This window comes from Pristiophorus japonicus, chromosome 18 (assembly GCF_044704955.1).
Source record: "Pristiophorus japonicus isolate sPriJap1 chromosome 18, sPriJap1.hap1, whole genome shotgun sequence".
In the NCBI taxonomy this organism is placed as follows: domain Eukaryota; kingdom Metazoa; phylum Chordata; class Chondrichthyes; family Pristiophoridae; genus Pristiophorus; species Pristiophorus japonicus.
In genome coordinates, this window is record NC_091994.1 from 110,079,102 (window position 1) to 110,106,220 (window position 27,119).

At 44.9% G+C, this 27,119-nt stretch overlaps 1 protein-coding gene across 18 annotated transcripts in view; it reads left to right on the forward strand.

Moving 5' to 3' along the window:
- The window catches only part of kif1b (kinesin family member 1B), a 327,704-nt gene that overhangs the window by 138,660 nt on the left and 161,925 nt on the right, over positions 1-27,119 (forward strand). For 6 of the 18 annotated variants that reach the window (XM_070860549.1, XM_070860558.1, XM_070860551.1 and 3 more), the window contains one exon: positions 9,382-9,515. In XM_070860549.1, the coding sequence (XP_070716650.1) occupies positions 9,382-9,515 (134 nt within the window). Of the gene's footprint in view, positions 1-3,336; positions 3,379-9,303; positions 9,516-27,119 lie in introns of all 18 variants that reach the window. The other 12 variants (XM_070860541.1, XM_070860555.1, XM_070860543.1 and 9 more) reach the window with 3 other exon arrangements.

Consider the following 27,119-nt stretch of genomic DNA (forward strand, 5'->3'; position numbering starts at 1 on the left):
TCTCATAGAAACATATAAAATTCTGACGGGATTGGACAGGTTAGATGTCAGAAGAATGTTCCCAATGTTGGGGAAGTCCAGAACCAGGGATCACAGTCTAAGGATACGGGGTAAGCCATTTAGGACCGAGATGAGGAGAAACTTCTTCACTCAGAATTGTGAACCTGTGGAATTCTCTACCACAGAAAGTTGTTGAGGCCAATTCGTTTAGATATATTCAAAAGGAAGTTAGATGTGGCCCTTACGGCTAAAGGAATCAAGTGGTTTGGAGAGAAAGCAGGAATGGGGTACTGAAGTTGCATGATCAGCCATGATCATAGAAAATAGGTGCAGGAGTAGGCCATTCGGCCCTTCAAGCCTGCACCACCATTCAATATGTTTCTATCCCCGCCCCTCACACACCCCCTTCTCCCCACCCCCGCACCCCCACAGGGGGTCTGTGGAATTTTTATAACAAGGGAGGGGGGTCCTTGGAAACAAAAAAGGTTGAGAACCCCTGCCGTAAATAATCCCCTTCCCACTCACAGGGAACAATATTTCATTATTATCTTCCAGTCGTAACAAAGAAAGATGCACTGCAACTGAAACATTCAGTATTTTGTTGAGCTCTCGTGTGTCTCCTTAGCATAAATATTGTCACTAATAGTCTGTCATCATCTGGAAGGCATTGCAATGTAAATGGTTTAAAAAAAATATATAATTATATATATGCAAAGTTAAAATATTCATGTAGCAATCCTTTTTATATTTGTGCGGTTGCACTATTTCCAGCTCTACGTTATGTAAACTCCCCAGGAAGGCTTATGCGTGTAACATGACTATGAAGGTCTTCCTTCTAAAATCAGCATGGTTACTCCTGGTGTGGGTTTCTGTGAACAAACTGTGCAGATTGAGCTATGCAGTAACTCGATACGCAGTAATCGCTGCTGCAGGGGAGAATGACGAGGATGTTTAATCACAATCCTGACCGAGCAGGACGCCACAGATTCAATCTGCCCCGAGTTGGCTTCGGCTGCAAACCCTCTTGTGGTTCCACATGACAATACTGCTGTCATAAAAGAACATAGGAAATAGGAGCAGGAGTAGGCCATACGGCCCCTCGAGCCTGCTCCGCCATTTAATATGGTCATGGTTGATCCGATCATGGACTCTGCTCCACTTCCCTGCCCGCTCCCCATAACCCCTTATTCCCTTATTGGTTAAGAAACTATCTCTGTCTTAAATTTAGTCAATGACCCAGCTTCCACAGCTCTCTGAGGCAGTGAATTCCACAGATCCACAACCCTCTGAGAGAAGAAATTGCTCCTCATCTCAGTTTTAAATGGGCGGCCCCTTATTCTAAGGCTATACCCTCTAGTTCTAGTCTCCCCCACCAGTGGAAACATCCTCTCTGCATCCACCTTGTCAAGCCCCCTCATAATCTTATACGTTTCGATAAGATCAGCTCTCATTCATCTGAACTCCAATGAGTATTGGCCCAACCTACTCAACCTTTCCTCATAAGTCAACCCCCTCATCTCCAGAATCAACCTAGTGAACCTTCTCTGAACTGCCTCCAAAACAAGTATATCCTTTCGTAAATATGGAAACCAAAACTGCACACAACATTCCAGTTGGCTCTAAAGGACACAGCGGACTGTAGTTACGTGTTGTCCTTCACCGTTCTAGGTTTCTGTTTCTCTGTCATTTAATGGAGACTTACTGGAGATGAATCGAGTGACTTTGCAGGGAGAAACTGCAGATAGGACTTATTACATTGTTCATGCACAACAATGAGTTTGGACAGTACTGCATTGCTTCATTGACTGCTTGCATTTAATATGGTTATTTTACCATCTGAAATTAATTTTGTGGCTTATTTTATTCATAAAAGGCACCCTGTTTTAAGGTGTTCCTTCCTGCAATGCTTCATGAACTTTTTCTTTCTTTTTAAAAAGTTGCTGCCCGACATGATCTTTCTCCCAGGAGCAGTCAAATAACACGACTGGTTAAACAGTTGCGTCTGCGCTATTTCAATTTGGGGGCTGTGGGTGAAACAAATGGCCAGCAAGGACTCCACTGCTCTTGGCCTCAAGGATGTTTCATTAGCCTCTGCGCTCGCCACGTTATTTCCCTGGCAAATCTGTTTGAAGAACTGAAACTATCTTTTGAAGAAAGAGGAGATGATCTTCAATAATCCGTCAAAGACGATCCACTGCTGATTGCAAGCGCTGGTCTTGCTCACTGGCGCATTGTTCCAGTACCAACACATAGCTGAATCACCACCTGAATTACATAGAAACATAGAAAATAGGTGCAGGAGTAGGCCATTCGGCCCTTCGAGCCTGCACCACCATTCAATATGATCGTGGCTGATCATGCAACTTCAGTACCCCATTCTTGCCTTCTCTCCATACCCCTTGATCCCTTTAGCCAAAAGGGCCACATCTAACTCCCCTTTGAATATATCTAACGAACTGGCATCAACAACTTTCTGTGATAGAGAATTCCACAGGTTCACCACTCTCTGGGTGAAGAAGTTTCTCCTCATCTCGATCCTAAATGGCTTACCCTTATCCTTAGACTGTGACCCCTGGTTCTGGACTTCCCCAACATCGGGAACATTCTTCCTGCATCTACCCTGTCCAATCCCGTCAGAAATGTATATCTTTCTATTAGCAAAGCTCTCCATGTCTTTAAAAACTGACCTGAAGCAGAGCCCTGACGCAAATAGAATGTTGTATGTTAGTGCCTGCGACATGGAAAATACGTCTTTAATGACATGTGTAACTTCGCTTATGAATTTTAAGGTTTCCCACTCACACACAGTCTCCCTCTTCTGCTTTGTGTAATATAGTTTGAGAATATAGGAATTTTAAAAGGAAAGTAGAATTTTCTCTCATTCCCAAATTTCCATTCCTTAAAAAATTGCCTTTTTTTGAGATTATGGTGGTAAGAACGTTTGATGAGTTGAAAGATTTGAATGCTAATTCATGCAGTTATGAGAGCACAACCATGCCTTAATGTATGCATGTGTATTGCCCACATTAAGGTGAACATTTAAATATAAAGTTTCAGTATCCCCTTTATGAAAGACATGCTTCCAATCTGTTAATGTAAATCGAATGCCAGTTGGGGGGGAAGAATTGAGCACAAAACCACAAGAACAGGATTATGGTCCAGGTACGAGTTGCATTTTGTGAAAGTTCCAAGTGATTTACAGCTCAATGAAGAGGGACTGCACCTTTTAAAAATTTTGGTGAAGTATTTTGCAAAGTCTAATGTTCCACTGAAAACGACTATGCCTAAGTTTTCAGAATGACAAGTGACCCTTCTCGTTCTCCTGCACCCCTCCAGTTGAACCAATGACTGATGATTACCCTGGAAGTGGAAACAAATGTGTGTATACGTGTGTCGGCACTTTCTAATTCTCCTGCAAATCTGCTTTAAATCAGCCCTGCTTCAACCCAAGCTTTGCATGCCCAAATCTCCTGCAGGGTTATCTCGGATAGATTTTCTGAAAGTTGTCTGTGCTGTCCTGCTGTACAAGTATGTGGATCACATGGGGTGGTTGGGAATGTGTCCTAAATTGTATGTGTGATCGCAAGTTCACTGTGAGTGAGTGGCAAGGACACAGGTTTATGTATGTGCTAAGGTGCTACATTAACCTTCGGCGAGTGCCTATCCAGCCTTCAGCCACTCCCAACCCACCCCTTTTTCTTTTGCAGTAATCTGCAAGTCACCTTTATTTTCCTACTTGATTTAAGAAATGGGTGGCATCACATCAGGCTACAGTGACTCAGTTGAGCAGGTATTTCACAAGTAACAGTAGAAATGTACTGGAACAGCTCAAAAAATACAAAACATAGAAACATAGAAAATAGGTGCAGGAGAAGGCCATTCGGCTCTTTGAGCCTACATCACCATTCAATAAGATCATGGCTGATCATGCAACATCAGTACCCCATTCCTGCTTTCTCTCCATACCCCTTGATCCCTTTAGCCGCAAGGGCCACATCTAACTTCCTTTTGAATATATCTAATGAACTGGCCTCAACAACTTTCTGTGGTAGAGAATTCCACAGGTTCACAATTCTCTGAGTGAAGACGTTTCTCCTTATCTCGGTCCTAAATGGCTTACCCCTTATCCTAAGACTGTGACCCCTGGTTCTGGACTTCCCCAACATCGGGAACATTCTTCCTGCATCTAACCTGTCCAATCCCGTCAGAATTATATATGTTTCTATGAGACCCCCTCTCATTTTTCTAAATTCCAGTGAATATAAGCCTAGTCGATCCAGTCTTTCTTCATATGTCAATCCTGCCATCCCGGGAATCAGTCTGTGAACCTTCGCTGCACTCCCTCAATAGCAAGAATGTCCTTCCTCAAATTAGGAGACCAAAACTGTACACAATATTTAAGGTGTGGCCTCACCAAGACCCTGTACAACTGCAGTAAGACCTCCCTGCTCCTATAATCAAATCCCCTAGCTCTGAAGGCCAACATGCCATTTGCCGCCTTCACCGCCTGCTGTACGTGCATGCCAACTTTCAATGACTGATGTACCATGACACCCAGGTCCTGTTGCATCTCCCCTTTTCCTAATCTGCCGCCATTCAGATAATCTGCCTCCCTGTTTTTGCCACCAAAGTGGATAATCTCACATTTATCTACATTATACTGCATCTGCCATGCATTTGCCCACTCACCTAACCTGTCCAAGTCACCCTGCAGCCTCTTAGCATCCTCCTCACAGCTCACACTGCCACCTAGCTTAGTCTCATTTGCAAACTTGGAGATATTGCATTAAATTCCTTCATCTAAATCATTAATGTATATTGTAAATAGCTGGGGTCCCAGCACTGAGCCCTGCGGCACCCCACGAGTCACTGCCTGCCATTCTGAAAACGACCCTTATTCCTACATTTTGCTTCCTGTCTGCCAACCAGTTCTCTATCCACGTCAATACATTACCCCCAATACCATGTGCTTTAATTTTGCACACTAATCTCTTGTGTGGGATCTTGTCGAAAGCTTTTTGAAAGTCCAAGTACACCACATCCACTGGTTCTCCCTTGTCCACTCTACTAGTTACATCCTCAAAAAATTCTAGAAGATTTGTCAAGCATGATTTCCCTTTCATAAATCCATGCTGACTTGGACCGATCCTGTCACTGTTTTCCAAATGCGCTGCTATTTCATCTTTAATAATTGATTCCAACATTTTCTCCACTGCCGATGTCAAGCTAACTGGCCGATAATGCCCCGTTTTCTCTCTCCCTCCTTTTTAAAAAAAAAAAAGTGGGATCACATTAGCTACCCTCCAATCCATAGGAACTGATCTAGAGTCGATAGACTGTTGGAAAATGAACACCAATGCATCCACTATTTCTAGGGCCACAGCCTTAAGTACTCTGCGATGCAGACTATCAAACCCTGGGGATTTATCAGCCTTCAATCCCATCAATTTCCCTAACACAATTTCCTGACTAATAGACCCTCGGTCTCCTAGTATTTCCGGAAGGTTATTTGTGTCTTCCTTAGTGAAGACAGAACCAAAGTATTTGTTCAATCGGTCTGCCATTTCTTTGTTCCGCATTATAAATTCAGCTAATTCTGACTGCAAGGGACCTACATTTGTCTTCACTAATCTTTTTCTCTTCACATAGAAGCTTTTGGAGTCAGTTTTTAATGTTCCCTGCAAGCTTACACTCATACTCTATTTTCCCCCTCTTAATTTATCCCTTTGTCCTCCTCTGCTGAATTCTAAATTTCTCCCAGCCCTCAGGTTTGCTGCTTTTTCTGGCCAATTTATATGCCTCTTCCTTGGATTTAACACTATCCTTAATTTCCCTTGTTGGCCACGGTTGAGCCACCTTCCCTGTTTTATTTTTACATCAGACCGGGATATACAATTGTTGAAGTTCATCCATGTGACCTTTAAATGTCTGCCATTGCCTATCCACCGTCAACCTTTTAGTATCATTCGCCAGTCTATTCTAGCCAATTCACGTCTCATACCATCGAAGTTACCTTTCTTTAAGTTCAGGACCCTAGTTTCTGAATTAACTGTGTCACTCTCCATCTTTGTGAAGAATTCTACCATGTTATGGTCACTCTTCCCCAGCTGGGCCCAGCGTCGCAAGGGTGGGGGGGTGGGGGAGGAGAGGGGGGATGCAGCGCTAAGGGAGGCGTTGTACACCCCTCTCGTGCGCTCTGAGAGATGCCAGGGGGTGTTGCACACTGGGCGCAGCTCTTCCGGGCGGTGCTGCTCCGCGCCACCGCTAAACTGGACTCGAGGATTGCCGCGGGGCGCTGGAGGCTGACCGACTGAACAGAACTCCTTGCTGCCGCTCTGGGGCAAAAAACGGAGCGGAGAGGCGCTGAAGATCCAGCCCATTGTTTGGAAAAGTGTGTGCATTGTGAGCTCTGGATGGGCAGAGAGATTTTGGAAGTCTTCCCAGTAAATGAACAGAATATTTTAAAATAAAATTTGGTCAATTTTTTTCCCCGTCTATGTTTAAATTGTCGAGCAGAGAAAATAGTGACAAACAATTAATTTTCTATAGCATAATCAAAGGCAGTCTGATCAACCACAATGTACAGATACCAGAACATACAAAGGGTGGTAGAAGTTTGAAACTCTCTCCCGCAAAAGCAATTGATGTCTGACCAATTGTTAATTTTAAATCTGAGAATGATAGATTTTTGCAAACCAAAGGTATTTAAGGGAAACCCTTATTTGGGGATATGGGACAAAGGCGAGTATATGGAGTTAGGTCACAGATCTGCCATGATCGCATTGAATGGCAGAACAGGCTGAAGGTGATAAATACATAAGAACATAAGAAATAGGAGCAGGAGTAGGCCATACGTCAAGCCTGCTCCGCCATTTAATACAATCATGACTGATCCGATCATGGACTCAGGTTCACTTCCCTGCCCGCTCCCCATAACCCTTTATTCCCTTATCGGTTAAGAAACTTGTCTATCTCTGCCTTAAATTTATTCAATGGCCCAGGCCTCCTCCTGCTCCTGTGTTCCTAACACTTCAGTCTTAAAAGGCAATAATCAAAGCCGTGAACATGGACATGTTATCTGTAGAATGGTCTTTACTTTCAATCACTAAATGTGACGGATGATTGAATTATTTAGAAATAGATTGGAGCTAACCGTGTTGCAGTTTAGAACTTTACTTTAGCACCAAAAGGAAGTGATTGAACATTTGAATAGATTGCTCTGGTTTAAAGTTGGATAATAAAAGTTATTCAGCGGCAACAACATTGAACAGAAAGCACTTTATAATTAATTTCTCACTGCAGCATTTATTCATTTTTATTTGTACATGTAACTGCCCAATGCTGTGGTAGTTTTAATCCCAAATAGTTCTCCTGCAATTTGTCTGTGGGTACCTCTTATTGTGAAGTTATGTTGAACTCTCAGCCAGGAGTAGAATGGAATGACTTCTACCTGTTATTCTGTTGTAGCTGTACTTTGTACATCCTTCCATTCTGTTAATTATATTTTTATTTTTAAATAAAAACCCAAATCATCATCATAGGCAGTCCCTTGGAATCAAGGAAGACTTGCTTCCACTTAAAATAAGTCCTTAGGTGGCTGAACAGTCCAATACGAGAGCCGCAGTCCCTGTCACAGGTGGGACAGGTAGTCGTTGAGGGAAAGGGTGGGTGGGACAAGTTTGCCGCACGCTCTTTCCGCTGCCTGCGCTTGATTTCTGCATGCTCTCGACGATGAGACTCGAGGTGTTCATATACTTATAGCTGCGAACCCCCAGATGGGCGTTACTGTGATAGCTTATAGACCGAGCCCTGTTACTAAGGACAGTGCAGGTGACATCTGGCGAACATCTGGTTGATAGCTGTCTGCTTGTACATGTTTTCAAGCTTCATGAGGGAGCCTCCATTTAAAGATTGTTTGGCACATGTTAGCAATGTCTAAGATTCTGCTCTTAAAAATTAGTGAAATGCATGCATATTGGCAAATATGGTGCATTCAAATCAAATTAGGGTGGGGTGGGGTGGGGGAAGAGCGAGAGAGAGAATAGCTCCCGCAGGGTCCTAATGCCCATCTAGTGACCTGTAACAAATAAATAGAGTATGAATACAACAGAGTAAGTGTAATTTCTTTCCTTCATGGGTTCTTTGTTTAAGAATTCACAGCAACACATTGCTATTAAGAACTAGTAGGTTTATTAGCAAAGGTTTAACAATCACACTACACATTACTGGTTCATCCACCAGGCTCACAACCCCCTGCCTCATCGTGGATCTCCCTGAACCCAACTGGCTGGGGTTTTATTCAGTCCTGTGAACATCACAAGACTGGCTAAGCCACTCCCAACTCAACAGCTCTCCAAACCTGTGAGCATCCTCACAGTGTGCGTACATTACAGGAGTGAATGGAGGGGCCAAGGCATCAAGTAGAGAGATTTTCAGTTTGTCTTGCACACCAGAGACTAATTTTACAGGAATGAACCAGCCAAGGAGATACTGAAGATCTGAACATAGTTGCTACTACATCAGTGGATATGTTGGCCTGTTTTGGGGCATCTTTCTAACTAGAGCTTAAACATTAAATCAATTAAAATATTTTCCAATTGTCCATGTTTTCGACTCTGTACACTGTAGAATGATTTGATGCCAAATTTATAATGATATACTTGCCCGTTTAATCCAATGTGTTTGCTTTTTTCAACACACAATCTTTTTGTAAGCTTTGTCTGCAAGAGAGAAGTGTCTGTGTTTTAAATGCATGTGTAATTATTTCCTTTGCTTATAGCGAACTGCTTTGCCATTCCCTCTGAGATAGTATCATAACCAGATCTGCTACTCTGTTTCCTTATTGTGGTTAATACTACACTGATGGTGGTTTTAAAGTCTTAGTGCGACTCTCGCCGTATGGCCAAAAAAGCTTTGTGTGTCCTTGGGTTTATTATCTGCTGTAGACATGACCATGTGAGTGACCAAGTCCTGTCAGAATCGCTTCCTCTGGATCAACACTGCACATTCAGTGAACAGAATTTGATAAATTGAATGTGCACTTGCATGAATTACAGCAAAGTTAATTGCGATTATGCATGTTTATATATATTTATTACCATGCGCATACATATGATTCTTGTTTGCTCTGTTTACTGATGCTCTTATCAAAATCTGAATGCATTGATTTAGAACTACCATCTCATGTGTATGTCCATTCCACAACCCTTGTCTCGTGTGTCTTATGTCTTTCCTCTTCCTCTTTCTCTCTCTCTCTCTTCCCCCGCCCCTCCCTTTTTCCCTGGGTCCGCTTCTCTTACTCAGATTTGAAAGAGATACAGAACAGTAAACATAAGTACAAACTAGCTTCAGGAAATCAAAGACCTGGCCATTTCTCCACAGCACCCGTGGGTTCACTGACCGCCTCCCCTTCGTCATCCTCGCTGAGCAGCCAGGCAGGCATTCAGTCAGTGACCAGCCTGCAGGAGAGAATCATGTCAACTCCAGGTGGCGAAGAGGCCATTGAACGCTTAAAGGTACGTGCTTCGTTAATCACGTTTATATTTTAACCGTGCCCTTTTGGATCAGGATACTTGCAAAGCTGCAGCCAGCCTAGATTTTAATTTGCATCAGTAAGGATAAAAAAGCATTTTGATGTTGAACTTTCATAAGAAATAGGAGCAGGAGTCGGCCATTTGGCCCCTCGAGCCTGTTCCGCCATTTAGTAAGATCATGGCTGATCTGATCATGGCCTGAACTCCACCAGAAAGCCTTTATATGTAATTTTATATGCAATTACAGAAAGCCGTTATATACAATGTGGAGCTTCCTACGTTTAATACTTTTTACATTTTAACAGTTTGCTCTCGAGTCTGCTGATATGATGTGGACAAATCCCCTCAGTAACGTTAGTTTTTTTTTCATCAATACACTTGCGCATCATTTTGGTACAGGTACCTAATTGTGGTCATTGGGTGCCTGAAATATTTCCATGCAATTGTGTGTGTTTTTTTGGTTATTGGATTATCTGTCGAGCACAGGCCAATTGTAGTGACGTCATTCATCCTGGATGCATTGCACAAACTAGTTTGACTCTGGGAATGGGGAGAAAAGTAGTTTTCTCGACAGTGCTCAGGGCAATAGAGAAGTGGGTTAATGTGTTACCTGTTAAATGTAATGAGGTAGTTCTACTTCATTTTTCTTTAAAATAAACTTCTCCCTGTGTATTCTGTCTTTGATGGTGTTGCTTGAGGTAGTAATTTAGCCAGGCCAAAGAGCACCTTATGGCTGCAAGAAAGCATTAGATAGACAAAGATAACCAAAAACTGAAAGGCTGTTTCCCCTGGCTGCAGAATCGAGAACCAGGGGCCACAGGCTCAGGATAAGGGGTCGGCCATTTGGGACTGAGATGAGGAGACATTTCTTCACTCGGGGTGGTGAATCTTTGGAATTCTCTACCCCAGAGGGCTGTGGATGCTCAGTCGTTAAGTATATTCAAGGCTGAGATCGATAGATTTATAGACACAAGGGGAATCAAGGGATATGGGGATAGGGAGTTGATTTCAAAGATCAGCCATGATCTCATTGAACGGCTGAGCAGACTCGAGGGGCCGAATGGCCTACTCCTGCTCCTAATTCTTAAGGTCTTATGTAAAGCAGAAGAGAATGCAATTGAATGTGAATGGAAGAATTTGGGGGGGCAACTAGGGGACGGCAAAGTTCTGAAGTTTCCCAAGTCATTGTTGACCTGAGGATTGCAGAGTGCTCGTGGTAACATCAGTTGGGTTTGTTCTAACCAGTGGAAGGTAAATTAACAGTTTCAGTTGTTATCCAAAGAAGCTTTCTAAGCGGGGAATTATTGTGTTGCATTAAATGAAAGATCCGAGAGGAGTTAAAGGGGGAGGAATTGGGGTTGTTTGTGCCCCCCGTTAGCGCCCCCTGGGGCTTTTCGCCCAGGCATGGCGGGGCATACGACTCTCGCGGAATTCCGCAGGGGTTTAGCGGTAAGCAGTAGCGCCCACCTCCGGCGATGATGACGACGTTAACACCTTACCGAGCAACGCCTTTTCGCCCCAGACTGAAAATTGGGTATCCGCCGCCCCGCCCCCCCCCCCCCCCGAAGCTCTGCCAGTGACCGCTTCAGGGAATGTGAACTGGGCAGCTGGCTGCTCGCAGGGGAGATGGTTAAAGGGGCACTGGTTAAAGGGGAGGTGGCGTGCACGTGAATTTTAAAAATCGGCCAACTTTCCAGTCGTGGCCTTTGGCCACCTTGAACGCTGGGTCCATGCCGTGATCTGGCTTGTGTGATGATGGCACGGATCCCTGTCCCCTGGTGGTCCAGGTAGAAACCCGCAGAGTCTGGAGCTTGGCCCTCCCCTTTAATGAAGGGGAGGGCCAAGCCCAGTGCATGGCGCTGCGCCCTGATAACTTCGCTCCCGCCCCGGCAGCACCTCAGAGAGGAAGTGGAGTGCATTTATTTTGTGGTGCACTTCCTTTCGGGGACGATGACCCCAATTTCCAGAGCGGGGCGGGACCTCCTTGTCTGACTCAAGAAATCCTGCCTCAGGGATGTTACCCCCCCCCCCCCACCCCCACCAAACCAGTGCTCCGCGATTTCCTGGCCATAGACTATAATCTAATATTTCATCTGATCTTTAACTTGTTCAATGTTCATTTTGTTTGTTCAGCTGTTAAAGTACACAGTAAAAAGACATTGCAGAAATACTGACATGTTATCCATGCATTTGGCAGAATGGGGCTTGAGAAATTAACTTGGATACAATTATTCACAGCTGACAGATTGCTAGAGCAAAATATAAGGACTGATTTGGGTCAGTTGTCAGTAGGCTGCTACTTGTGGGATACAACGAGGTGGAAAAAGCACCTCATACATCCTACTCACTGCGGAAGATGGCTCTTGTTAACATTCAGGAAGGTTCTGAAGATGTTTGAAGCAAATCAATATCCACTCCCACGAAATCGACATTTAATTTTTTTTTTAAAGTGCCACTGCTGCTTAAAATTTGAGATAACTTACTGCAATTCCTCGTCAGGTTGGGAATCTGAAAACCAGCTGAAAACTTTTGGTGGGGCAAATTATTCTGCTTTGCACCTGCGACCATCGGTATTGGTGATTCTGGGTGTTGGCTATGTAGAGAGGTGCAGAGCAGCGGCTACATGATTCTATGCAATGAAGGAAGAAACATAAGAACATAAGAAATAGGAGCAGGAGTCGGCCATTCAATAAGATCATGGCTGATCTGACCTTGGCCTCAGCTCCACTTCTCCGCCCGATCCCCATAACCCTTGACTCCTTTATCTTTCAAAAATCTGTCCATCTCCATCTTAAATATATTCAATGACCCAGCCTCCACAGCTCTCTGGGGCAGAGAATTTCACAGATTCACGACCCTCTGAGCGAAGAAATTCCTCCTCATCTCCATTTTAAATGGGCGACCCCTTATTCTGAAACTATGCCCCCTAGTTCTAGATTCCCCCACGAGGGGAAACATTCTCTCTGCATCTACCCTGTCAAACCCCCTCAGAATCCTGTACTTTTCAATCAGATCACCTCTCATTCTTGTAAAACTCCGATGAATATAGGCCTAACCTGCTCAACCTTTCTTCATAAGTCAACCCCTTCATCTCAGGAATCAGCCTCATGAACCTTCTCTGAACTGCCTCTAATGCAAGTATTGCCCTCCTTAAATACGGAGACCAAAACTGCACGCAGTGCTTCCAGGTATGTTCTCACCAATACCCTGTACAGTTGCAGCAGGACTTTCCTACTTTTATACTCCATCCCCCTTGCAATAAAGGCCAACATTCCATTTGCCTTCCTACTTACTTGTTGTACCTGCATGCTAACTTTTTGTGTTTCATGCACAAGGACCCCCAGGTCCCTCTGTAACGCAGCATTTTGTAATCTCTCCCTATTTAAATAACAATTAACTTTTTTATTTTTCCGACCAAAGTGGATAACCTCACATTTTCCCACATTATACACCATGTGCCAAATTTTTGCCCACTTACTTAGCCCTGTCATCTCTGCATGCGTTACCAATGGCCATTTCAGCGCTGGAGGCGTCACACTGGGTATGCTGCACGGCATAGGTGGAGCACAGAGCGGAAATTGGATTGAGGTAAATGGACGTGGAGGGAATGCTATGATAAGAAACCAATCAGGGAGCTGTCCTATTTCTAAACTGAACGATCTGACCGGGGACTACTTAACTGAGCAGGATATTCAGTAAAAGAGATTGTGCTGGTGTTTTTATTGGCTTTCCATTGATGTAAAAGACTCGTGTCTCACAGTTGCCTCCAGTGAAAGAATACCTGGCAGACATCACTGGTTCGCAACTGTGCTTATCCCCAAGGGAGTAAATGATCCTTTTGAAATCTTAATGTGGCCTTCAGATTAGTTCTGGGACTCTGCTAACTAGTAAATGGTCATTGACTTATTTATCGTTTTGTTTTCCACCCGAGTGCTCGTTGCTGGATGGTGCCGACAGCCACGTCAAAGAAATTTTATTTTTAACCACTGAATACACATTGCTTTTGTGAGCTCTCTAGCTGTCGCCCACGTGCTTTCTGTACAGCTGTAACGATGTCTTTATATGACTAAATCTTGTAGTGGGAACAATGCTGAATAGGGTATTTAGTACTGAATCACTGTGCAATTCGACTCTCAGTTTAACAATAATTACAGATACCTTGATCTTTGAAAGCTTAAAGCGTGACCATATGCCAATTGTTGGCATAAGAACATAAGAAATTAGAGCAGGAGTAGGCCATTTGGCCCCTCGATCCTGCTCTGCCATTCAATAAGATCATGGCTGATCTGATCTTGGCCTCAACTCCACTTTCCCACCTGTTCCCCGTAACCCTCGACTCCCTTATAGTTTAAACATCTGTCTATCTCCACCTTAAATATATTCAATGACCCAGCCTCCACAGCGCTCTGGGGTAGAGAATTCCATAGATTTACAACCCTCTGAGAGAAGAAATTCCTGCTTATCTGTCTTAAATGGGCGACCCCTTATTCTGAAACTGTGTCCTCTAGTTCGAGACTCTCCAGCCAGGGGAAACATCCTGTCAGTATCTATCCTGTCAAGCCCCCTCGGAATCTTATATTTTAATAATTCTGGCATGCTTGCAGAATGATGAAATATGGAAATGCTGATGGATCCGCCTGATCTCCTGTTAGTGTAGTCATTTTATTACTAGAATTTAAGCATAGAAACATAGAAAGTAGGTGCAGGAGTAGGCCATTCGGCCCTTCGAGCCTGCACCACCATTCAATATGATCATGGCTGATTAAGCAACTTCAGTACTCCATTCCTGCTTTCTCTCCATACCCCTTGATCCCTTTAGCCATAAGGGCCACATCTCACTTCCTTTTGAATTTATCTAATGAACTGACCTCAACAACTTTCTGTGGTAGAGAATTCCACAGGTTCACAATTTTGAGTGAAGAATTTTCTCTCCATCTTGGTCCTAAATGGCTTACCCCTTATTCTTGGACTGTGATCCCTGGTTCTGGACTTCCCCAACATCGGGATCATTCTTCCTGCATCAAACCTGTCCAATCCCGTCAGAATTGTATATGTTTCTATGAGATTCCCCTCTCATTCTTCTAAATTGCAGTGAATATAAGCCTGGTCGATCCAGTCTCTCTTCATATGTCAGTCCTGCCATCCTGGGAATCAGTCTGGTGAACCTTCGCTGCACTCGCTCAATAGTAAGAATGTCCTTCCTCATTAGGAGACCAAAGCTGTACACAAAATTCAAGGTTGGTCTCACCAAGGCCCTGTACAACTGCAGTAAGACCTCGCTGCTCTTATACTCAAATCCTCTCACTATAAAGGCCAACATGCCATTTGCCGCCTTCACCGCCTGCTGTACCTGCATGCCAACTTTCAATCACTGATGGACCATGACACCCAGGTCTCGTTGCACCTCCCCTTTTTCCTAATCTGTCACCATTCAGATAATATTCTGTCTTCCTGTTTTTGCCACCAAAGTGGATAACCTCACATTTATCTACATTATACTGCATCTGCCATGCATTTGCCCACTCACCTAACCTGAGCAAGTCACCCTGCAGCCTCTTAGCATCCTTCTCACAGCTCTCACTGCCATCCAGTTTAGTGTCATCTGCAAACTTGGAGATATTACATTCAATTCCTTCGTCTCAATCATTAATGTATATTGTAAATAGCTGGGGTCCCAGCACTGAACCTTGCAGTACCCCACTAGTCACTACCTGCCATTCTGAAAAGGACCCGTTTATTCCTACTCTTTGCTTCCTGTCTGCCAACCAGTTCTCTATCCACGTCAATACATTACCCCCAATACCATGTGCTTTAATTTTGCACACTAATCTTTTGTGTGGGACCTTGTCAAAAGCTTTTTGAAAGTCCAAATACACCACATCTACTGGTTCTCCCTTGTCCACTCGACCAGTTACATCCTCAAAAAATTCTAGAAGATTTTCCAAGCATGAATTCCCTTTCATAAATCCATTCTGACTTGGATTGATCATATCACTGCTTTCCAAATGCGCTGCTATTAAATCTTTACTAATTGATTCCAACATTTTCCCCACTACCGATGTCAGGCTAACCGGTCTATAATTCCCCGTTTTCTCTCTCCCTCCTTTTTTAAAAAAGTGGTGTTACATTAGCTACCCTCCAATCCATACAAACTGATCCAGAGTCTATATAATGTTGGAAAATGACACCAAAGCATCCACTATTTCTAGGGCCACTTCCTTAAGTACTCTGGGATGCAGACTATCAGGCTCTGGGGATTTATCGGCCTTCAATCCCATCAATTTTCCGAACACAATTTCCTGACTAATAAGGATTTCCTTCAGTTCCTCCATCTCGCTAAAGCCTCTGTCCTCTAGTATTTCCGAAAGGTTATTTGTGTCTTCCTTAGTGAAGACAGAACCAAAGTATTTGTTCAATTGGTCTGCCATTTCTATGTTCCCCATTATAAATTCAGCTGATTCTGACTGCAAGGGACCTAAATTTATCTTCACTAATCTTTTTCTCTTCGCATATCTATAGAAGCTTTTGCAGTCAGTTTTTATGTTCCCTGCAAGCTTCCTCTCATACTCTATTTTCCCCCTCCTGATTAAACTCTTTGTCCTCCTCTGCTGAATTCTAAATTTAGCCCAGTCCTCAGGTTTGCTGCTTTTTCTGGCCAGTTTATATGCCTCTTCCTTGGATTTAACACTATCCTTAATTTCCCTTGTTAGCCACGGTTGAGCCACCTTCCCCGTTTTATTTTTACGCCAGACAGGGATGTACAATTGTTGAAGTCTGCCATTGCCTATCCACCGTCAATCCTTTAAGTATCGTTTGCCAGTCTATCCTAGCCAATTCACGTCTCATACCATCGAAGTTACCTTTCTTTAAGTTCAGGACCCTAGTCTCTGAATTAGCTGTGTCACTGTCCATCTTAATGAAGAATTCTACCATATTATGGTCATTGTTCTCCAAGGGGCCTTGCAAAACAAGATTGCTAATTAATCTTCTCTCATTACACAACACCCAGTCTAGGATGGTCAGCACTCTAGTTGGTTCCTCAACATATTGGTCTAGAAAACCATCCCTTATAAACTCCAGGAAATCCTCCTCCACCATATTGCTACCAGTTTGATTAGCCCAATCTATATGTAGATTAAAGTCACCCATGATAACTGCTGTGCCTTTATTGCACGCATCCCTAATTTCCTGTTTGATGCTGTCCCCAACCTCACTACTACTGTTTGGTGGTCTGTACACAACTCCCACTAGCGTTTTCTACCCTTTGGTGTTCCGCAGCTCTACCCATACAGATTCCACATCATCCAAGCTAATGTCCTTCCTTACTATTGCGTTAATCTCTTTAACCAGCAACGCTACCCCACCTCCTTTTCCTTTCTGTCTATATCCTTTCTGAATATTGAATTTGCTGGGAAAAGAGAATTGCGGTGCACTCTGTTAATACCAATGTATGCTGGCTGACTTTTCTTTCAGTTTCTGGATGAGTAAAAGTGGCTTTGCTGACCGAGGGTAGGGCTCCTGAACAGAATTAGAGGAACGCAGTCATCTTGCGGGGGGAGGAGGGCTGGAGGAGATTACAGAGATAGGGAGGGGCGAGGCTATAGAGGGGATTTGAAAATAAGAATGAGAATTTTGAAATCGAGGCGTTGCTTAACCGGGAGCCAATGTAGGTCAGCGAGCACAGGGGGTGATTGGTGAACGGACTTGGTGCGAGTTAAGACATGGGCAGCTGAGTTTTGGATCACCTCTAGTTTACGTAGGGTAGAATGTGGGAGGCCAGCCAGGAGTAGTGCATTGGATAGTCAAGTCTAAAGGTAACAAAGGCATGGATGAGGGCTTCAGCAGCGGATGAGCTGCGCCAGGGGCCGAGACAGGCGATGTTACGGAGGTGGAAATAGGCAGTCTTGGTAATGTTGTCGAAAGCTCATTTCAGGGTCAGATATGACACCAAGGTTGTGAATCATGTAGACTTGAGCACATAATCTCGGCTGACGACTCAGTGCAGTACTGAGAGAGTGCTGCACAATGTTGGATGCTGCCGTCTTTTGGATGAGATGCAAAACCTCGGCCCTGTGTCTGCCTGCTCAGGTGGGCATAAAAATCATATGGCACTATTTCAGGGGCATTCTCCCAATGTCCTGACCAACATTCACCCTTCAAACAATGCTACCAAAACACAACTGGACATTTGTCTCATTGCTATCTGTGCAACCTGCAATGTGCAGATTGGCTGACAGGTTTAGGAGCATAAAAACATAAGAAAAAGGAGCGGGAGTCGGCCGTTCAGCACCTCGGGCCTTCTCCGCCATTCAATAAAATCATGGCTGATCTTTGACCTCAACTCCACTTTCCCGCACGATCCCCATAATAGCTTAATGTTCTTGGAATCCAAAAATCTATCAATCTCTGTCTTGAATATACTCATCGACGGAGTCTACACAGCCCTCTGGGGCAGAGAATTCCAAAGATTCACCACCCTCTAAATAAATAAATTTCTGCTCATCTCAGTCCTAAATGGCAGATCCTTTATCCTGAGATTGTGCCTACAAAACCACATTCCAATAATGTAAACAGTTAGCTGTGGAATGTTTGGCATGTCATGAGGACATGCAAGCTTGTTTGTCATTTATTCATTCATTCTTTCTTAGCCTGGATTGATGGAATGGTATTTATGTGTGTCAGTGATTTGGAGCAATCTCAATCGAATTCCTTTGTCGGCATTAGTCCATCGTGGTTTTCTGTAAGTTGATAGGAGATGCATCCAATGCCATTGGTGTCACTGGTACTCAAGTGAATTTTGCTTTTTACGTAATATTACATGGTGGCTGGTCTGATTCGGACCCAAGTCTGAGCATTTCTAGGGCAGAGTGATGTATGATCTCTATTAATGAGGAGAGAATGAATAGACTAGGCCTATACACTCTCTAGAGTCTAATGAGAGGTGATCTCATTGAAACATACAACATTCTTACAGGGCTTGACAGGGTAGATGCAGGGAGGATGTTTTCCCGGGCTGGGGAGTCTAGAACCAGGGGTCACAGTCTCAGAATAAGGGGTCGGCTATTTCGGACTGAGATGAGGGGAAACTTCTTCACTCAGAGGGTGGTGAATCTTTGGAATTCTCTATTCCAGAGGGCTGTGGAGGCTCAGTCTTTGAGTATAGTCAAGACAGAGATCGATAGATTTTTTGAATATTAAGGGAATCAAGGGATATGGGGACAGTGCAGGAAAGTGGAGTTGAGGTAGAAGATCATCCATGATCTCATTGAATGGCAGAGCAGGCTCAAGGGGCCGAATGGCCGACTCCTGCTCCTAATTCTTGTGTCCTTATACCTGGCCTTGCTCCAAAGCACCTCCACTGAAACCAACAAATGGGAGGGGGGGGAGTGAGGGAGAGAGGGTGATGGGAGCCATGGTTAAGCATGTTTCAGTTTTTAATCTGGGAAAAGCTGGGGGTGGTGGTCCCAGTTTCAGAGCCAAAGCCATTGGTAATTTTAGCTACATTTGAAAATGACTTGGGAATAGCGTTGCCAACTCTGATGGGAAATATTCCTGGTGGTTTCATCACATGACCTCCAACTGCCCTGCCTCCACTCTCCCGCCATTGGTCAGCTGACTCGTCCATCCTCGTGCCTCGTCTTCCTCGACCAATCGGACGCTTTGTTGCCCGATTGGATGATTCTTGACCACCAGTTATAACCGCCTTTGTTGTCCAATATTTATAGAATGAACAAGAGAATTAAAAAATAGATATTTTTATTGACCTGATAATTTTTCTCCTGGGTTTTTCTTGCAGCGGTGTGCTGGAGATTATAATTTAATTCCTGGAGGGTTGACAACTCTACGTGGGAAGCATAGTTTCCCTATATCTCGTTGAGGATGGAGTATGGTAGAGAAAAAAACTCCTTTTTATAGCAGTCTTCCACCCCTGCAAATTAATCGCATTTAACGTGAGCAGTGCCTGACCAGGGATGCTGGTACTGGGTGAAATCTGTTTCTTGTCTTGTCCTTCATCTTGAGCATGAACAGAAACTTGCTGAGGCTGTTTATCTTGTTGTAATTTCTAAAACAGCCATAAGCTGTAGTCAGTGCAGGTTTCAAAGTGTAGCAATGCAGGTACTGCGATGAGTGATGCAACCTTGCGTTTATTTTACGTCCTGGCCCTTCTGGAAGCAGTGATGGGATGTGTAATTAATCAGTTCCGACATTGAATGAGAAAGTGCCATTTCATTTTAGAACCCGACGTGCAATTGATGTCAGAGCTGTTAAACCAATTTAATTTGCCAAAATTGAAGATCAGATTATGGGTCCTTTTGGTTCTGTGTTTGGGTGTTGATATATTTGCAATTATGTTATTAATGTATTATGCATCACTTCAGATCTCTTGCTGGGATTATTCTTGGTTTTGTCTTAAAGGTGTCAGCTGTGGCTCAGTGGGCAGCACACTCGCCTCTGAGTCAGAAAGTTATGGGTTCAAGTCCCACTCCAGAGACTTGAGCGCACAAATCTAGGATGACACTCCCAGTGCAGTGCTGAGGGAGTGCTGCACTGTTGGAGGTGCTGTCTTTCGGATGAGACGTTAAACTGAGGCCCCGTCTGCTCTCTTGGATGGGCATAAAAGATCCCATAACACTATTTCGAAGAAGAGCAGGGGAATTATCCCCGGTGTTCTGGCCAATATTTATCCCTCAATCAACATAACAAAAACAGATTATCTGGTCATTATTGTTGTGAATGGAGAAAGAGTCAGACTGAGCACTGTGAGCTCAAAGTAAAGTGTGACCTTAGTCTTTTATTGCAGGTCTCCAGAGTGCCTCTCCAACCTGTGAAGCCTCCTTAAATACCTGTGCTCCCAAGGGATTATGGGATCCCTTGGGACTCCAGGGGCTGAGCCCTCTGGTGGCGGTACAGAGTAAATACAAGTCCACATATATAAGACTTATCACATTGCTGCTTGTGGGAGCTTGCTGTGTGCAAATTGGCTGCTGCGTTTCCCACATTACAACAGTGACAACACTTCAAGAAGTACTTCATTGGCTGTAAAGCACTTTGAGACATCCGGTGGTCATGAAAGGCACAATATAAATCCAAGTCATTCTTTTAAAAATTACTTCATGACACTAAAGTCGAAAGGTTTGAATTGTGATCACCTATTTTCTTATCAATTCTTTTCTGATTCCGGAAATAGTGTTCAGGATTGGACTACATCAGTCCCTCCTTCCTGTCTGCTGCTGCTGGCTTTAATGTTAAACAAAGTGTGAGCATAACGAACATAGGAAATCAGAATCTTTTGTGCAGCCGGGGTGACGATGGTTTATTACTTGAATCATTTTCACTATATATGCACTAATCAAAACTAGGTTGCTATGTCGGTGCTCCCTGTGCTGGCAGTATGCTGCGTATTAGCTTTCGAAGTATGAGCGTACATTTATTTTGCCCAGCTATAAAATAGTCCAGCTGGCACAGTCTCATTCTCAGACTCCTAATCACAAACATCACTTTGTTCTGTTAGTGGACCATTGCTAACCCTTTTAGGGCATCTTCGAGCATGGTTTGCTGCAGTATGTTGCCAGAAGAAAGGCTGCAATTGTTCTGGGAGTCAGATGTTTTCCACTGTGTTTTGCTGCTGATATCTTATTTCAGTCTTTTCTTTCCCTCCCCCAACGGCCAATATTACAGTGCTAAAGTGCCGTGCACATCACGTGGGGAGAGCAGTGTTCCAATGCTGCATCTTACTGCCATTAATACTTATTGCCACAGCAACTGGAGACCATGCATTGTCGTCCCCTGATAGTGAATCTGTCACTGCATGATGTCACTTCATGGGAAGATGAAAATAACATTTCAAGGCAAATGTAAATTAAAATTAGATGGAGACGATTGCATTTTTATGAATTAAAGCATCACAAGCCTATATGTAAAGAGAGCCTTTACACAGATTTTAATGGCCTCTTCTCAGCAGCTATGTATGATGCACGATGTTAAATTTCTCCTGTGTTTCTGTACTGTATGTTAAATTATAAATCGTGGGCATAATGAGCTCCTTATAACCAGTACGTCAGCACAATCTGTACTCAAGGTGAGTCAGGTGTACCTTGCACAGAATTGTTTAAGTGTACAACAGGGAGTAGCTCAAATCTAATACTTAAAATAAATTTAGTGTGACATTTCAACAAAATATACTTAATTAAGATGGCAATAATGTGGTTGTCACTGCAGCTCCGACCTGCCAACCAAACCCTAAAGTTCCAGTCCATGTCATTTTTTTAAAATTACAAAATATACTTTATTCATATAAAAATTTGCACAATACATTGGAAAGCAATTCAGTACATTTGGATGCAGTCAGCAATCCCATACAATACATTTTGGATGCTGACCGCAGTTCTGTTCAATACATTTGCTTGTTTTACATTTCGAGGTACAATTCTGTACAATCCAGGATACATTGTATTACAGTCATCAAATTACGTTACATGTGGCACTATACGGTACACGGAATGGGTGAGGGTACAGTTGCATTTCTTTGCAACATACATTATTAAACAGAACTTGCATTATACATGGCACTGCATAGGTGTTTTCAGATCGTGGTGCTCTATGTATACAAAAAGTTTACAAGTACGGCCCGAGGGGGGTTTTATACTGATTCCAGCCCCTGGGTTTACCGTGGGGAAGTGCTTTAAACTGTGGCTCTTCCCCATCGTGCCTTTGTGGCGACTGCACCAATTTTTAGTGCGTCCCTCAGCACGTAATCCTGGATCTTGGATTGCGCCAGTCTGCAACACGCAGACGTGGACATCTCCTTGCTCTGGAAGACCAGCAAGTTTCGGCAAGACCAAAGAGCGTCTTTGACCGAGTTGATGGCCCTCCAGCAGCAGGTGATGTCTGTCTCGGTGTGTGTCCCTGGGAACAGCCCGTAGAGCACAGAGTCCTGTGTTACGGAGCTGCTCGGGATGAACCTCGACAGCAACCACTGCATCTCTTTCCAAACCTGCCTTGCGCAGGCGCAATCCTGAAGGAGATGGGTGACAGTCTCGTCCGCCCCACAGCCAACTCGGGGGCACCGTGCCGTGTTGATGAGACGGCGGCTGTGCATGAACGCTCTGACGGGTAGGGCCCTCCTCACCGCCAACCAAGCTACATCTTGGTGCTTGTGTGAAAGCTCTGGCGATGAGACGTTCTGCCAAACGAGTTCGACAGTCTGCTCGGGGAACCACCCGACAGGGTCCACCCTCTCCTTTCGTAGGGTGTCCAGGACGTTACGTGCTGACCACTGTTTTATGGCCTTGTGGTCAAAGGGTTTTTTGTGAAAAACTTTTCCACGAAGGACAGGTGGACAGGCATGTTCCAACTGGTGGGGCGTTTCGCGGCAGCATGGCCAGGCCCATCCTTCGCAACACCAGGGACAGGTAGAACCTCAGCACGTAGTGACACTTGGTGTTTGCGTACCGGGGGTCTGTGCACAGCTTGATGCAGCCGCACACAAAGGTGGCCATCAGGATGAGGGCCACGTTCAGAACATCCTTTCCTCCACTGTCCAGAGATTTGTACATTGTGTCTCTGCGGACATGTTCCGTTTTCGACTTCCAGACAAAGTGGAAGACGGCCCGGGTGACTGCCGCGGCACAGGAGCGAGGGATGGGCCAGACCTGTGCCACGTGCAGCAACCCCGAGAGCACCTCACTCCTGATGACCAGGTTCTTTCCTGCCATGGAGAGGAAGCGCAGCTTCCACCATCCCAGTTTATGCTTCACTTTGGCGATACGCTCTTCCCAGTTTTTGGCACGTCCGCTCCGAATCATATTCCCAACACCTTCAGGTAATCTGGCTTAACGGTGAAGGGAATAAAGGATCGGTCGGCCCAGTTGCCAAAGAGCATGGCCTCGCTCTTGCTGCGATTGACCTTCGCTCCCGAGGCCAGTTCAAACTGGTCGCAGATTGTGAGCAATCTGTGGACCGACTGCGGATCCAATCAAAAGATGGCAACATCATCCATGTACAGGGAGGTCTTGACCTGAGCGCCTCCGCTGCCTGGGATCGTCACCCCTCTAATGCCTGCATCCTTCCTGATGGACTCGGCAAAGGGCTCGATACAACACACAAACAAGACAGAGGAGAGGGGACAGCCTTGCCTGACTCCAGATCTGATTGGAAAGCTTTCAGTTTCCCACCCGTTGATTAGGACTGCACTACTGATGTCTGTGCAGAGCAGTTGGACCCAATTGCGGATATCCTCCCCAAACCCCATTTTGGAGAGCACGTCCATCAGGTACGTGTGCGATATCCTGTCCAAGGCCTTCTCCTGGTCTAAGTTGAATAAGCAGGTGTCCACCCTCCTGTCCTGCGCGTAGGCGATCGTATCCCTGAGTAGCACCAGGCTATCAGAGATCTTCCGGCCGGGGACAGCGCAGGTCTGGTCCGGGTGGATCACCAGCTCCAGAGCAGACTTGACCCTGTTGGCGATGACCTTTGACAGGATCTTGTAGTCCACATTGAGCAGCGAAATGGGCCGCCAGTTTTTGATTTCCTCCCTCTTCCCCCTTCTGCTTGTGGATGAGGGTGATGATGCCTTTCCTCATCGCTTCTGACTTGCTGCCGGCCAGAAGCATACCTCCGTACACTTCCAGCAGGTCTGGGCCTATCCAGTCCCACAGGGCCGATTACAACTCGACCGGTAAGCCGTCGCTTCCGGGAGTTTTATTCGTCTCGAAGGACCGGACGGCCTTTGTCAGCTCGTCCAGAGTTAACGGGTGGTCCAGACTCTCCCGCTTGCTGTCATCTAAGACCTCCGAGATCGACGAGAGTTCCAGTCCATGCCATTATCACCTCGAGGCTTGACTTGTCTAATTTTCTTAACCCCCCACCGCCCATCCCGAGCCAACCCTCCAGAAGATACAACTCTTTTAACATGCCATGGCCTGCATCCTCACACGCACAGCAGTCCCGAACTTGCATTGCTCTCTCTCGGCTCTCGGCCCTCGCGTCCGTCCCCCCCCGTCCCCCCCCGCCCGCTCGCCCTCTCTCTGTAACCTCCACTGCAACATGTTTCTTCTCGCTTTCCGATTTCCCCATGACCATATCCTGCTCTATCTGCAGAGAATGTTTCCCCGCATGGGGGAATCTGGAACTAGGGGATATCGTTTCAGAATAAGGGGTCGCCCATTTAAGACAGAGATGAGGAGGAATTTCTTCTCTGAGGGTCGAGAATCTTTGGAATTCTCTGCCCCAGAGAGCTGTGGAGGCTGGGTCATTGAATATTTTTAAGATGGAGATAAACAGATTTTTGAATGATAGGGGAATCGAGGGTTATGGGGAGCGGGCGGGGAAGTGGAGTTGAGTCCAAGATCAGATCAGCCATGATCTCATTGAATGGTGGAGCAGGCTCAAGGGGCCCAATGGCCAACTCCTGCTCCTATTTCTTATGTTAACTTGCTGAAAGACACTCTGCTCCCTGAGCACTAACGACTGCTCTGCAATGCCACTGGGTGGCCATTGTCCAGCCAACACACTCTTTTCCTCTGGAACGCCTTGCCTCGTTTCCTCTGCCTTGCTTCTGTCCTTCCCAGCTTTCTAAAACCTCCTCAAAACCCTTCTCGTTGCCTGTGTCTTTGACCCTACCTCAACCCTAATCATCTGTTTTCCCTTTTCCTCCTGTTCGGCTATCACGGGGTTTTTTTTTTCCAGAATACCTTGATCTATCTCTTGTCCATGTACATTATACAAATGCACATTGTTCTGTATATTTTGGATGTTATAATTTCTTCCCTTTTCCTTCCTTACCCCCCCACCCCGCCCTCAACTTTGAATATTTTTTAATGTTTTGTTGGGCCTGTTTGAGTTTTCTAAAATTCCTTTGCTACTTTGATCTTAAATGTATCTTGGAGGAAATATTAATTCATTCTTATTCCATTGAGAACTGACACTGTAATTATTCACTGGTAGGAAATTCATCAAGAATTACTGTTGCCCAAGGCTGCTATTCCCCAGATTCCCTTTTGCAAATACCCTGCCTCGTTGAAGCACCATATTTTTGTTTTATTCTCCCCATATCCTTCCATGGGGTTACTTCCCCCACCCTCAACTCTTTTCCCCCCCCCCCCCCTCCCCTTCGCAAAACAAGTTTGAACTGTATCCCTCCTTCAGACATTTCTGGTAGACTTGTGACTGTTTGTGTCAGATATTAATAAGTTCACTGGGGAAGCAGGTGTTTATCGTTTGATCTCCAAGTTTGCAGATGACACTAAGCTGGGTGGCGGTGTGAGCTGTGAGGAGGATGCTAAGAGGCTGCAGGGTGACTTGGACAGGTTAGGTGAGTGGGCAAATGCATGGCAGATGCAGTATAATGTAGATAAATGTGAGGTTATCCACTTTGGTGGCAAAAACAGGAAGGCAGAATATTATCTGAATGGTGACCGATTAGGAAAAGGGGAGGTGCAAGACCTGGGTGTCATGGTACATCAGTCATTGAAAGTTGGCATGCAGGTACAGCAGGCGGTGAAGGCGGCAAATAGCATGTTGGCCTTCATAGCGAGAGGAATTGAGTATAGGAGCAGGGAGGTCTTACTGCAGTTGTACAGGGCCCTGGTGAGGCCACACCTTGAACATTGTGTACAGTTTTGGTCTCCTAATCTGAGGAAGGACATTCTTGCTATTGAGGGAGTGCAGCGAAGGTTCACCAGACTGATTCCCAGGATGGCAGGACTGACCTATGAAGAAAGACTGGATCGACTAGGCTTATATTCACTGGAATTTAGAAGAATGAGAGGGGATCTCAGAGAAACATGAAGTTCTGATGGGATTGGACAGGTTAGATGCAGGAAGAATGATCCCAATGTTGGGGAAGTCCAGAAACAGGGTTCACAGTTTTAGGATAAGGGGTAAGCCATTTAGGACTGAGATGATGAGAAACTTCTTCACTCGGAGAATTGTGAACCTGTGGAATTCTCTACCACAGAAAGTTGTTGAGGCCAGTTCGTTAGATATATTCAAAGGGAGTTAGATGTGGCCCTTACAGCTAAAGGGATCAAGGGGTATGGAGAGAAAGCATGAATGGAGTACTGAAGTTGCATGATCAGCCATGATATTGAATGGTGGTGCAGGCTCGAAGGGCTGAATGGCCTGCTCCTGCACCTATTTTCTCTGTTTCTATGTTTCTATCTGTGGTCTTAGGTGCCACAGTGTCAGCTGTGGCTCAGTGGGCATCACCCTCGACTCTGAATTAGAAGATTGTGGGTTCAAGTCCCACTCCAGGGACTTGAGCACAAAAATCTAGGCTGCACCTATTTTCTATGTTTCTATCAAGGGGTATGGTGAGAAAGCAGGAATGGGGTACTGAAGTTGCATGTTCAGCCATGAACTCATTGAATGGCGGTGCAGGCTAGAAGGGCCGAATGGCCTACTCCTGCACCTATTTTCTATGTTTCTATGTTTCTATGTTTCTATGACACTCCCAGTGCAGTGCTAAGGGAGTACTGCACTGTCGGAGGTGCCATCTTTTGGATGAAACGTTAAACCGAGGCCCCGTCTGCTCTCTCGGGTGGACGTAAAAGATCCCATGGCACTATTTCGAAGAAGAACAGGGGA